General features: G+C 51.6%; 1 protein-coding gene across 1 annotated transcript in view; it reads right to left on the bottom strand.

Moving 5' to 3' along the window:
• The window catches only part of RAB43 (RAB43, member RAS oncogene family), a 36,714-nt gene extending 28,913 nt beyond the window's left edge, over positions 1 to 7,801 (bottom strand). The window contains exon 1 of the mRNA XM_028101559.2: positions 7,453 to 7,801. Coding sequence (XP_027957360.1) covers positions 7,453 to 7,656 — 204 coding nt within the window. The 5' untranslated portion in view covers positions 7,657 to 7,801. The remainder of the gene's footprint in view (positions 1 to 7,452) is intronic.
• Between the last annotated feature and the right edge of the window lie 4,676 nt (positions 7,802 to 12,477).

Genomic DNA, 12,477 nt, shown 5'->3' with positions numbered 1-12,477 from the left:
ACTGAGCCACCCAGGTGCCCCAGAATATTTTTCATTTTAAAAATATCTAATTTTTATCTTTCTTTGGCATCAAAATGGCAGGAGTTGGGATTCCCTGGCTGGAAATTATAGGATTTTTTTTTTTTCAGTGAGTGATGGGATCCTTCAGTGAGGAAATGGTCCAACACCATCCACATCAGCTATCCTAACCCACTAACCATGAGCTGTGAGCTGGTAGCCAACCTTTCGGGCCTCTCGCATTAAGATGAACAGCATCCCCTTAAAAAGCAGTCGCCTCAAGAGATGACACACTCCAATGACCTGTCGCTGCCCAACACACACTGCAATTGCTGTCAGGGCCCTTGGGCAAGCCCCCTGGACTGACATGCACCAGAATTGTGACTTTATGCTTAGACTTCACTTTGGACCAAAGAACGCTACCACTATGGAACACTCTCAAATATACCCCTGAAGGACCTGCCAGAAGGAAGAGCCGCAGGCTCTGAAGAATGTGAATAAGGATCGTCACAGCTGATCAAACATTTGGGAAATAACGCACACAATTTCTCAAGGAGACGATTTTGAAAGGGGCAGCACCCATGCACACATCAGGTTCTAGGTTGCTATTTTTTTTTTTTTTTTACAAATTAGTCACATTACTCCTTAGTCACACTCCAAATTCGGGATGGTGTCACCTCAAACACTAACGAACAGGTGCAAAAACCTCGAAGAACTCACAATGTTTACACACCTCATGTAGGACTAAGTTCCTGTTTTTCCAGTCCAAGAAAGGGAGGTTTACAAGGCAAAGGAGTACAAGTAAGATCAGAGGAATCCATGTATGTCATGGTATAGATATAGAAGTTATTAATGAGCAATTGTCCTTGCTTATCAATTTATCACAGCAGGTTGGAGAGATTCTCTAACAGCACTAGCTCGGGTTCTGCTGCTCTATGTTCAACAGCACAGCATTTTGTAAGCCATTCTAGAAGATGGGCTTTTTCGTTTGCTCACACTAGCCATATGTACCAATTCACCCAATTCATCTGAATGAATAAGGATTTGTTTGTTTAACCAGCACCTGGCATTAGGATGCTGATACAGTACTGCTAATCAAAACACACAAAAAATGTAAAATGTAAGTGATATATGACGGCCCAGATATTAGACTCATCCCAAACCTTTCCGCGCGTGTGTGGTGTTTGTGCACGTACTACCAGTGGGAGAGGGCACAGCACAGCAGTGAGAATAAGCACCAGACCAGGAGCCAGAAGGCTAGGTTCTGTTCCGATCTGCCACATACAGGCCTTCATGTCCCGCTCTGTAAGATGGTGGTCCTTCTCACAGGGTGACCTCAAGCAAACCCTGTGTGAGTAGGTGAGACAGGGATTCTTTCTGCAGCTCACTGATGGGAGTAACAGATCCGTGAAGTGACTTGCACAAGGTCAGCTGGGCACCCAAGCTGAGAAGCCCCACGCCACTCTCTCTCCCAGGTGATTTCCACACCAATGTCAGTCCCCATTTCCTAACGATCTGCAATGGGCCAGGTTCCTAAAGCTAAGAGGTTTGCAGAGAAGCAGATTAGAAGCAGTGATGTCACATGCCCAAAGAGCTACATGGCAAAGTCAAGATTTTAAGATGGTGCCTCATGGGTCCAACACTGGCCCTCCTTCCACTGTCTTTCCACAACCCGCGCTACTTCAGGACTTTTAGAAACCTCAGGAGGCAAGGTTTATTTTGCAACGGATGGCTGTCATTGGCCTCAAGAACAGATTTCTCCAGACAATCAGCATGACCCAGAACTTCTTTCTAATCTAACAGTCCTTTAGCTATTTCTGATCAAAACTGAAAAAGTCAAACCAGTAAGATCCAAATCAGAAAAGCACCTGATCCAAACAGCAAAAGCAGACCCCTGATTGGAAGGACCAAAGATGCAAACTTTAAAAAGAAGGCGGTTCCTATTTCCCTGCCTGCCCCCTCTTTGGGAAGTGCCAGGAGCAGCTACAAAAACAAAGGTGACTTGTAGGGCCTAGGGAAGCTTGAGAGCCAAGGCCCAAGGGCATACACTTTACCTCAGCGAAGGAGAGATCTGGCAACATCCTCAAAAAGGGGAGAGTGAACCCGACAGAGAGCTGAATAAAGGGGGTACAATTCGACAAGGCTAACCTCTGTGTGTGGACTTGAGGCCTGTGTCCCCAGTGATCTGCAAAACGAGTTTACATAACAGGCCTTTGTGTTGTCCCAGATAAGAGAGAGTAGAGGAGCAGTAAGAATGTTTTAAGGATTTAGAACTGGCTGAGATTTCCTGGGGGATAGTGAGGTTGGGGGGCAGCGGGGGCGGGGAGCAAAGAGTGGGGGAAGGGGGAGTTAAGAAATCATCTGTCTGAGATAAGGAGGAAAAGGGTAACAACGGCCATAATAATTTAAGTCCTCATATTTGTAATTCCTTGGTTTTATTCGCAATAGCACTCTCAGGATAGAAAAGAAACCAGTAACACCAATTGATTCTCCTTAGAGGGCACTGCGGGGTTGGAGGACGAAGGTGAAAGGGAGATTTTTTTTTTTACTGTCTGCCTTTTTATACCTTTGAAATTTTGAAATTCTGGACCGTGTAGACGGGTTATCTATTCAAATATATATAAAGGGAATTTTTTATACTAGTTTAAGCATGTCCATAGTTTTCCAACAACCCTAAGAAGTGGGCAGAGCAAAGATCATTAGTCCCAACTCACAAATGCGGAAGCTGTGGGGTCTAAGAAGGGAAAAGGAATTGGCCACGGTTGTGGTGAGGCCGGAAGTAAGACTCAGACCTTCAGACTCCTAAGCCAGGGTTCTCTTTCAGAGACTTCACAGTTTGGAAGATGCAGCCCCCCACCCTCCCAGATTCGCTCTTAAAGTTCAACCTGCATAGCTAGAGCTATGTGAATCCAAATGGGGTGGGCACAGGAACCCATCACCCTATATGGAGCCTTACTAACCAGCACAGCAGGCTAGGTGAGCTGTTCAGAGCTGGCTAGACGTTCTGGTAGCAGACAAACATCCTGAAACTTGCTAGGGCTTCAACCCTTATTACTGAAAAATCTATAAAATGCCCAAGTCCACGTTGTTTCTCAAAGTACGGTGGCTGCAACTGCATTTTTACTAGATTCATTAACTTGTAGATTCCCAGGGTCATCATTCTGAACTCAGAGGGACTCAGACGGGTGGCAAGTGTAAAAATGAGCCCTGGGCTTAGGACCCAGGCAGACCCTGGGTTCAAGTCCTGGTTTTGCCCCTGATTTGTGTGTGGCCTTAGGCATGCTGGTCACACTTCACTTATTTTGACCTCAGCTTCCCCTCTATTTTTTTTTTAAGATTTTATTTATTTATTTGAGAGAGAGAGAATGAGAGACAGAGAGCACGAGAGGGAAGAGGGTCAGAGGGAGAAGCAGACTCCCCGCTGAGCAGGGAGCCCGATGCGGGACTCGATCCCGGAACTCCGGGATCATGACCTGAGCCAAAGGCAGTTGCTTAACCAACTGAGCCACCCAGGCGCCCCAGCTTCCCCTCTATTAATAAAAATCAATTCCCAGACATGTTCTGTGCACCATATGTCTAACACTGTTGTAGGTGTGGGGGGACTCACAGGCCCACAAAGCAGACTAAATCCCTGCACTTTCAAGGAGTAGACAGACCTTGTACAGGAGACCAATACATGAGGTCATTTCAAGTCCTGGTAAGTGCTATGAACTTACCCCTGAACTCACCCTGTAATGGGACAGAGGGTCCAGAAGGTCAGGGAAGGCCTCTCTCTGAGGAGGAGGCATTTGCAGTGGGAGCCAAATGATGAAGCAGCAGGGGGATGTAGGGACATGCTATACGGGGGCGGGGAGGACAGGTACAAAGAGCCCAAGGCAGGCGTGTCTGAAGGACAGAAAGGGCTCTCGAGGCTAGAGGGCGGTGAGTGAGGGGCAGAGGGAAGGAGATACACCGGCCAAGGGAGACAGGGGCCCACCTCTTCAGGTGAGGAGTCTGGATGTCATTCTGGTTGCAACAGGAAGTGACTATAGAAATAAAGGGGTTTAATTAGATCTGTGATGTTGCAAACTTTTTTATTTTTTTACCAGCAGAACTTTTCAGCCAAATAAAAACAAGTGGAACCTCAATATAGAACTGGATAAAAGTGGTTCTGCTCTGGCTGGGTGAGAAGTTAGTTAAGGCCCTTCTGAACTTGTGGCCTCCTGGCCTTCCCCCTTGACCCCCACAGCACCCCCAAGCACTGGAGCTCAGAGGAGCTGGAAAAACACCAGGTGATCTATCTCTGGGCTCGTCAAGCTCTAACAAAAGCCGCAGAACAAGGAGAGGAGTTTTGGGGGATCATGCTGGAGCCTTGCTCGGCCCCAGATAGCCCCTGGAAAGGTTTTAAACAAAATCCCTGATGTGGTCACACTTTCTGCAGGAACAATAACAATAAAATCTGGCTCGTCAAAGGTTCCAGTTAAAATCACATTGCCGAGGGCGCCTGGGTGGTTCAGTCATTAGGCGTCTGCCTTCTGCTCAGGTCATGGTCCCAGGGTCCTGGGATCGAGCCCCGCATCGGGTTCCCTGCTTGGCGGGAAGCCTGCTTCTCCCTCTCCCACTCCCCCCCTTGTGTTCCCTCTCTTGCTGTGTCTCCGACAAATAAATAAACAAAATCTTAAAAAAAAAAAAAATCACACTGCTGAAACTATAGGGACAGAAAACAGATCGGTGATTGACAGGGGCTGGGGTGAAGGGAGGACACTGACAAAAAAGGACACAAGGGAACTTTGTGGGTTGCTGGAAATATTCTATACTGTGACTGTGGTGGTGACTATGGGACTGTATACATTTCGTCAGAATTCACAGAACGGGGGCGCCTGGGTGGCTCAGTCGTTGGGCGTCTGCCTTCGGCTCAGGTCATGATCCCAGGGTCCTGGGATCGAGCCCCACATCGGGCTCCCTGCTCTGCGGGAAGCCTGCTTCTCCCTCTCCCACGCCCCCTGCTTGTGTTCCCTCTCTCGCTGTGTCTCCCTCTGCCAAATAAATAAAATCTTAAAAAAAAAAAAAGAATTCACAGAACGGTACACCTAAAATGGGTGAAGCTTAAGGAGTATCAATTTAACTCTAACAAACCTGAAGTTTTTTTTAAAAAAACCAAGACACCTCCGAGGCATTTTATGGATGAGGAAACAGACTTGGAAAGCAAAAATGACTTGCTCCTGCTGAGTCAGTAGAGCCCCAAAACTGCTGTTGATGGACCGTTCCCCACCCACTGCTGCTCAGTTTCAATCCAAAGCCTCTTTAGCACTCTGGGCCCCAGGTTTCCCTGACTGCAAAATGAGGAGGTAGATAAATGCCAAAGACTTTCCCACTCCGAACAATCAGATTCTAAGAAGCAGTCTGGCATAGGGGAAAGCCCTCAATGCTATGGAGTCAGAAACACTGGAAGAAAAATGCCCACTTCAGTCAGTGACTGGCTGTGCCCTGGGGCCAGCCTGTCCTATGCCAGTACAGGGTTAATAAGAACACATCTGCACATCAGCTGGCACACAACGGCCTCTCAAGAGGCGCAGCCATTCTAACTACCGAGGGGTTTTACCATCCCTACCCCGTGCTGATCACAATCACACACGGCGGCCTCCTGAGAACGTGGAGGTGACCATAAGGTACAGAAATCACGAACTGCCTGCCCCGCATTGCATAACCTGCGCTCGGGTACACAGCACACCCTAGGCTCCACTGGGGCACAGGCTGTTATCTCGCCAGGTCAACAGGAACACCCTGCCCCCTCCTTGACCACCGTCAGCACCCAGCCACCACAAACACTCGGGTGCAGGAGAAGGCCGACAGCTTGCAGGAACACCACTGCTATTTTTTTTTTTTTTACACCACTGCTATTTATGCCTGTATTTTAGGCACTCCGCTTTCCCTGTGGCTGCTGGCATCATCACAGGGCACAAACTCATCCATAGACACACTCCACCCATCCTACAGCCCTTCCCTCGCCACCTGTTCCAAAGGGGTGGTCCCAAAAAATGACTCAAAGCTGCCTGCCACACCTTGCTCTTTTTTTTTTTTCTAAGCTAAGGAAACCAAAAACACAGAGAAACCCAAAAGATTCTTTAAAACAAAACAAAACAAAACAAAACAAAACCCTTCAGGCAGGGAGTCTCTGTTTCCTGTGGCACATGAACTCTAGAGGCACTGTGGTCATGTAAAGTTTGTTGGCTTACTACTTCTCCACGGAGGGACAGGAGGTAGGCAACACCCAGAAATTATCCCAATTTTACAGAAACAAAGAGCTAAGTACCCTGGCAAAAGGCAAACATGAGCAGGGCTACAGCAGCCCAGGGACGCAAAGCACCAGAGCATTCGGTCTCAAGGGACTCCAATACCCTGGCTCAGCTTCTAGAAAACACAGAGATAACAGGAGATAACACTTGCCCTGTGCTGCCCCTGCCCAGTGCTCTTAAGAGCTGTCCTGAAGATCATGTGAACTGAAAACCATGAAAGAATGGAAAAGATTTCTGCACAGCTCAGTTAAGTTACTGAGCAAAAACAATGCTCTGCCCTGGCCACGGTCTCCTAACTCTATTAGGTAGGGCTGGTAGCCAGGTTAAAGAAACTCTGATTCATTAATCACAAATATTATTTATCAAACCATTGCCAGGACATTGTGGCAACTACATCCTGCTGTTTCTATTCAGAGTCATTGCCAAAGTTTGGTCCTCTCCCCCACCTTCCGGTATCTGTGAACTTTTCAGTTTCTATCAAACTCCAGCTGGGGGAGGGGACCCAGTGCTGGCCCTCGTCGAGTAAAGTTCCACCACCAGGTCCACAAAGAGACTGCAGGGAGGCGTGGCCAGGCCGGAAATTCTGACAAAAAGTTTTGGCCCTCCGGTCCTAGAAACAACTACTTCCTGATCCCTCCTAGTCGTGGGGGGGGTGTAGTTTTCTGGCCGGGTTCCCCCCACCAGGGCCGAGGTGGGGGCTTCGATCGCGGTGGGGAAGGGTCAGGCCAGCCAGGCGGCCTTCTGTCCCCCGCACTCCGAGGCGCTCTGCTGCCTTCCACTGGCGAAGTTATTTTGGAGAAGTGCCCCCAGGGTGTGAGCTCCGGCGGGCAGGGCCTCCTCCCCCCGCATTACCCCCAAGACAGACAGACAGACAGACAGACACACACACACACACACACACACACACACACACCCCAAGGCCAGCGCTCTGAGGACTGAACCTGACTCAGACACCAAGGCCCAGGCCTGCTCCGACAGGAGGAAGAGAAAGGGAATCGAAAGAGATTTGCCAGAAACCTCAAGACAATCCGGGGCGCTCGCTGCGGCCTGAGGCCGCCCCCGCTGAGGGAGCGTCTTCTAGGGGTCCCGGTCGACACCCGGTGCCCGTCGGAGCCCGGGCTGCGCGGCAGCCAGAGGGCCAGGCCACCCCCGCGCGGCGACCCCAGGCCGGGCCTCCCACCTTGACCCGCTTGCCCTGGATCTCCAGCGTCTTCATGGTGAAGTCGACGCCGATGGTGCTGCCCTGGCGCTCCGAGAAAGCGCCCGTCTTGAAGCGCTGCACCACGCACGTCTTGCCCACGCTAGCGTCGCCCACCAGCACCAGCTTGAACAGGAAATCGTACTGTTCGTCCGGGTCTCCCGCGCCCGGGCCCGGCCCCGCCATGGCCGCGCGGGAGCCGAAGGGCCGGCGCTCCGGACACTGAGGGAAGCCTGAGCTCACGGAAGCAGCGGACCGCCTGGCGACGTGGAACCGCCGCAACACCTGAAGTAGGGGCGCCGCCGACAGCCGGCCCCGGCCCGGCTCCGCCCCGGCCCCGCCCCGGCAGCCCCCCCGCCCCCTCCGCCCCCTCCGCCCCCCCGACCCCGGCCAGCCCGGAGCCCCGCGGGCCTCCGCTCAGCCCGGGACTCGCCTAGTCCCGCCTCCGCAAAGCTCCGCGGCCGGCCCTCTGCTCGTTCCGGGCCAGTCCGGCTCTCGCGCCCGGCCTCAGCCCCGCCCCAGCCCGACTCTACCCTCAGCACCTTGGGCCCGCCCCATCCCCACTCTAACCTCAGCACTTCGCGGGACAGACCCCGCCCTCAGCCACACCCCCGATCAGACTCCACCCTCAGAGCCGCCCCCAGCACCGCCCCGGCCAGACTCCGCCCCCAGCACCGCTCTCGGCCCCGCCCCCAGACCGACTTGCGGCCCTCGGCCCGGGGACTGTCCGCTTCTCAGCCCCGCCCCTAAGCCCGCCCACAACCCAACTCCGCCCTCGGCACCTACCCCGGCCCTCGCCACGCCCCCCACCGCCGCGGGCCAGGCTGCCTCAAGGGTGGAATGAGGAGCCGACTCCAGGGTACGGTGGAGTCTCTGGGTGGGCCTGCAGGCCTGGGGCCATTAACGCAGCCCTTGCACCCAGAACGGCCTCCTCTAGAATGGATCACTGGGAAGGGGACAGCCACAGCAGAATTCCTCCAATAGGGGATGGGAGAGGTGGTAGCATCTTCCCACACAGAAGGCAAAGGCATAGCGGCCCACTACAAGGAACGATGAGGCTTCAGTGAGGTCGGAAATTAAGTCACCTACAAAACTGGGGTGAAGACCAGAATCCCAATGGGGAGAGGGACCTGAAGGCTGTGTCCTCAAGGTGACCCCCCTTTCAGGACTCTCAGGAGAAGGGATCTAGAGAGCGCATTTGGTGGAGGGCAAGGCCAGAAGGAGGAGTTGGGAAATCACAACCCCCAAAGGCAGCCCAGCAGTGGTTGAAGCAGCTGTCCAAATGGCTCAGGGTGGACTGGCTCAGCTGGGGTTATGGGTCTACTTGGGAGAACTGACCCAGCCAAACAGCACCGATGATTGGCCTGCGCAAAGGAACATGAAAGGTCTGTGGGAATTCTGTGGAAGGTCAGACCAGCTTCTGCCAAGATAATCCATAAATCAAGGGTCCTTGAAGAAATGCAACCCAAATAAGCTTGAAATAGATCAAATGGAACCTCTCCCCACAAAGGGCTTCCCAACTACCCGGCTGGGAGGGAATTGAGAACATTCCTGCCCTCTGCAGACTCCAGTTATACTTGGTTCAATAAATTTTATTAATGCCTACTATGGTTCAGGTACTGTTCTAGGCCCTTGGAACACATCAGTGAACAAAGCAGACAAAAATCCATACCCTCCCCAGCAGAAAAGGGGAGAGGGCTTTCCCATAGTTTAAGGAGACCATAGAGGGCAAGTCCACCAGGATCCCTGACCAACCTTACCAGCCAAGTGGGGAAGAGACTGACTGGATGAGGAGGCAAAGACAGACCCATGGAGAAGATGGAGGAGCAATCTGTTCTGGAACAGTGTGAACTCTTCTCCCATGGGAAGTACCCAACAGTGTTAGACAGGAACCCCCAAAGTGACACGGAAAAGCAATCCTGAGAGCCCAGCTTTATTACATCAGATTGGAGGGGCAGGAAATAGTCTCCCATTCTGAGCTAGAAGGAGACAGGAGATGGGATGGAAGGCTTCCACAGGCTGGGGTTGGCTCTGGGGCATGTCAAAGCTCAGAACCCCAGAAAATAACATCTGTTCCAGCCCAGAGTGGCTCCTCACAGCCACTGGTGGAGAGAGGGAAGGAAAAGGTGAGCCCAGGGGCCAGGATGAGCCAAGACTCAGCTATTGGAAGCAAGGGGAGAGGAAGGAAGAGTGTAGACATTTGCAGGGTGGGGTGGACCTGTGGCTGAATAATTGAATGGGCCTTTACATTCGTCTTGCCTGGCATTGGTTTAGGGTGGGATGGGGGCAAGCATGTTGATCTGGCTATGGATTTTGCCAGAAAGCCCAGTTACCACTTGTCTTTATGGGGTGATGGACATGTTCTGAAACTAGACTGTCGGGGCACTTGGGTGGCTCAGTCGGATAAGCATCTGCCTTCGACTCAGGTCATTTTCTCAGGGTCCTGGGATCGAGCCCCTTGTCAGGCTCCCTGCTCAAGCAGGGAGCCTGCTTCTCCCTCTGCCCCTCACCACCTCCCACCCCCACCCCCCTCCCTCAAATAAATAAATAAAATCTTTCTAAAAAAACAAAATTAGACTGTCATGAGGGCTGCATGACTCAGGAAATTTATTAAAATCCTTAAATTGTGGGCGCCGGGGTGGCTCAGTCGTTAAGCGTCTGCCTTCGGCTCAGGTCGTGATCTCAGGGTCCTGGGATCGAGCCCCACATAGGGCTCCCTGCTCCGCGGGGAAGCCTGCTTCTCCCTCTCCTACTCCCCCTGCTTGTGTTACCTCTCTCGCTATGTCTCTCTCTGTCAAATAAATAAATAAAATCTTTTAAATAAATAAATAAAATCCTTAAATTGTACACTTACAATGGATGGAGTTGATGGTGTGTAAATTATACCTCAATAAAGCTGTTAAAAAAATATCTGCATTTCTTCTCTTTTGGTGGTAGTACAGTGGCATTTTATCTGAAATTGAATTATGCTCATTTGAAACAGAGCGATTCAAATTCAAAACTGTTTATGATATCTCACTTAATGCCCCAAGTTTGAAATAATGCATATCCCAAATTTTTAAAAATGTGTCAAGAATTTAACATTCTTGGGGCGCCTGGGTGGCTCAGTTAACCAGCTGCCTTTGGCTCAGGTGGTGATCCTGGGGTCCTGGGATCAAGCCCCAGGTCAGGCTCCCTGCTCAGTGAGGAGCCTGCTTCTCCCTCTGCCTCTGACCCTCCCCCCCCACCATGCTCTTTCCCTCTCTCTCTCAAATAAATAAAATCTTTTTTTTTAAAGATTTATTTATTTATTTTGAGAGAGTGAGAATGAGAGAGAGAGAGAGTACATGAGAGCAGGGAGGGTTAGAGGGAGAAGCAGGCCCCTCGCCGAGCAGGGAGCCCGATGCGGGACTCGATCCCGGGACTCCAGGATCATGACCTGAGCCGAAGGCAGTTGCTTAACCAACTGAGCCACCCAGGCACCCCAATAAATAAAATCTTAAAAAAAAAAAAATTAACATTCTTAAAGCTAGCAGTGGGTGGGCTGAGTTTAAACTGTGTTTGTGCTGTTGCCACATGGGGGCACACCATCCCAGTTAATAAACTGAAGCATCTGCTGTTAACTCCAACAGTCTGTGGATCAGAACTCCTCCAAGTGGTTAGAGGGACAAATGCCACCTTTCTTCCCCTTCCTTGGTTCCTCCCTCCGTTCCTTTCTTCCTTTCTTTTTTCATCTTTATTCTTTCTACTGTCACCATGATTAAAATATACAGCCTCTAACAATATCATCTGAGTTTTATTTGGCAGCGCCCAGGCTTGGGGCTAAAAATGTGCCCCCATCAGACCCATCAGACACGAAGGTGAGAAAACGCTGTAAAGAACTGAAGACCAGACATCAACCATGATATCCTGCATTCTTAATATAGAAGAGTGCTTGCTTCGCAATATTAGAATGGTGCGATTATAGACTTAGGTGCCCTGGGTGGGTGCTGGCTGAGAACTGGGAAGGCTCCCTCCCAGGGGCCAGCCCTCAGCCCACCTGAAGGCCAAAGAAATGCCAGCCATCCGACTCTCGCCTCACTCCCAGAACCCCAAAACATCATAAACACGGGTCAAATGAACCCCAGCCCTCCCTGCTTCTGTTGATGGTACCCATTTCACGCTTGAGGCTCTGCCTGAAAATAAGGGATCGAATGGCTCTCAGCACCCCTACTCCAACCTCTACCAACTCCATGCCACCCTCCGCCTGGCACAGTGCCCCCACCCAGGACTGCCCAGGCTTCCTCCCATCAGCTTCCAGTCCCCACAGTCCCCCTCCCCCACCAAATGGGCTTGCCGGAAGGGCTCTGATGAGGCCACTCCCCAGCTCAAACTTCAGTGATAAGCCCCAGACCCTCTGGAACACCCTGTTCCACCTTACTCCTCCAACATGATCTGTTCAACCACCCTCCTCTTCCCCAGACCCTCCAACTTGCCAGTTTTCACAGAATCCTGTGGCCTAGCCAGAGGGACCGATGGGGATCAGCCCTGCTCTCCCTGCCTGCCACTAGTCTCCCTGGGGACCCGTCTGCTCATTAGTCAAGTACTGCCTGCCCCGTTAGGGAAGGCCTGATGTACCCAGATGGGTTCCCGCTGTCACCGCTTCACAGTTCCTGTGAGCAGGGGCTGAGACACTCCCACGCATCCTGTCTTGGGGCTTTGGGAGGAGGCAGTGGGATGCTGATGTCTCTTCTCCAGTTCAGTTGTTAGCAGATGGGGTGGGGTGGCAGTGGGGCAGTCTGCGGCAACATAACCAGCATTTTGCTTCCCTGTGACAGGCTTGTCCCTCTCATAGCTGCCCAAGGTCAGAGGAGAATGACGTTAATCTCTTCCTTGTTTAGACATTGCTCAAGAGCAGGAACACAAGCGTCAGGGGGCAGAGTGCAGGTAGGGGGAGGAAGGCCGGCCTAAGGCCTGGGTGGAGCTGGTCTGATGAATCTTAAAGCAAAACAAGAAGACTAATGTTTTACTCACAGGAAAACCAGTGAG

This window comes from Eumetopias jubatus, unplaced genomic scaffold, assembly GCF_037043125.1.
Source record: "Eumetopias jubatus isolate StellerSeaLion01/CBP00866 unplaced genomic scaffold, mEumJub1_p1.0 scaffold_1, whole genome shotgun sequence".
NCBI classification, from domain to species: domain Eukaryota; kingdom Metazoa; phylum Chordata; class Mammalia; order Carnivora; family Otariidae; genus Eumetopias; species Eumetopias jubatus.
This window is presented reverse-complemented; position numbering and strand designations above follow the sequence as displayed.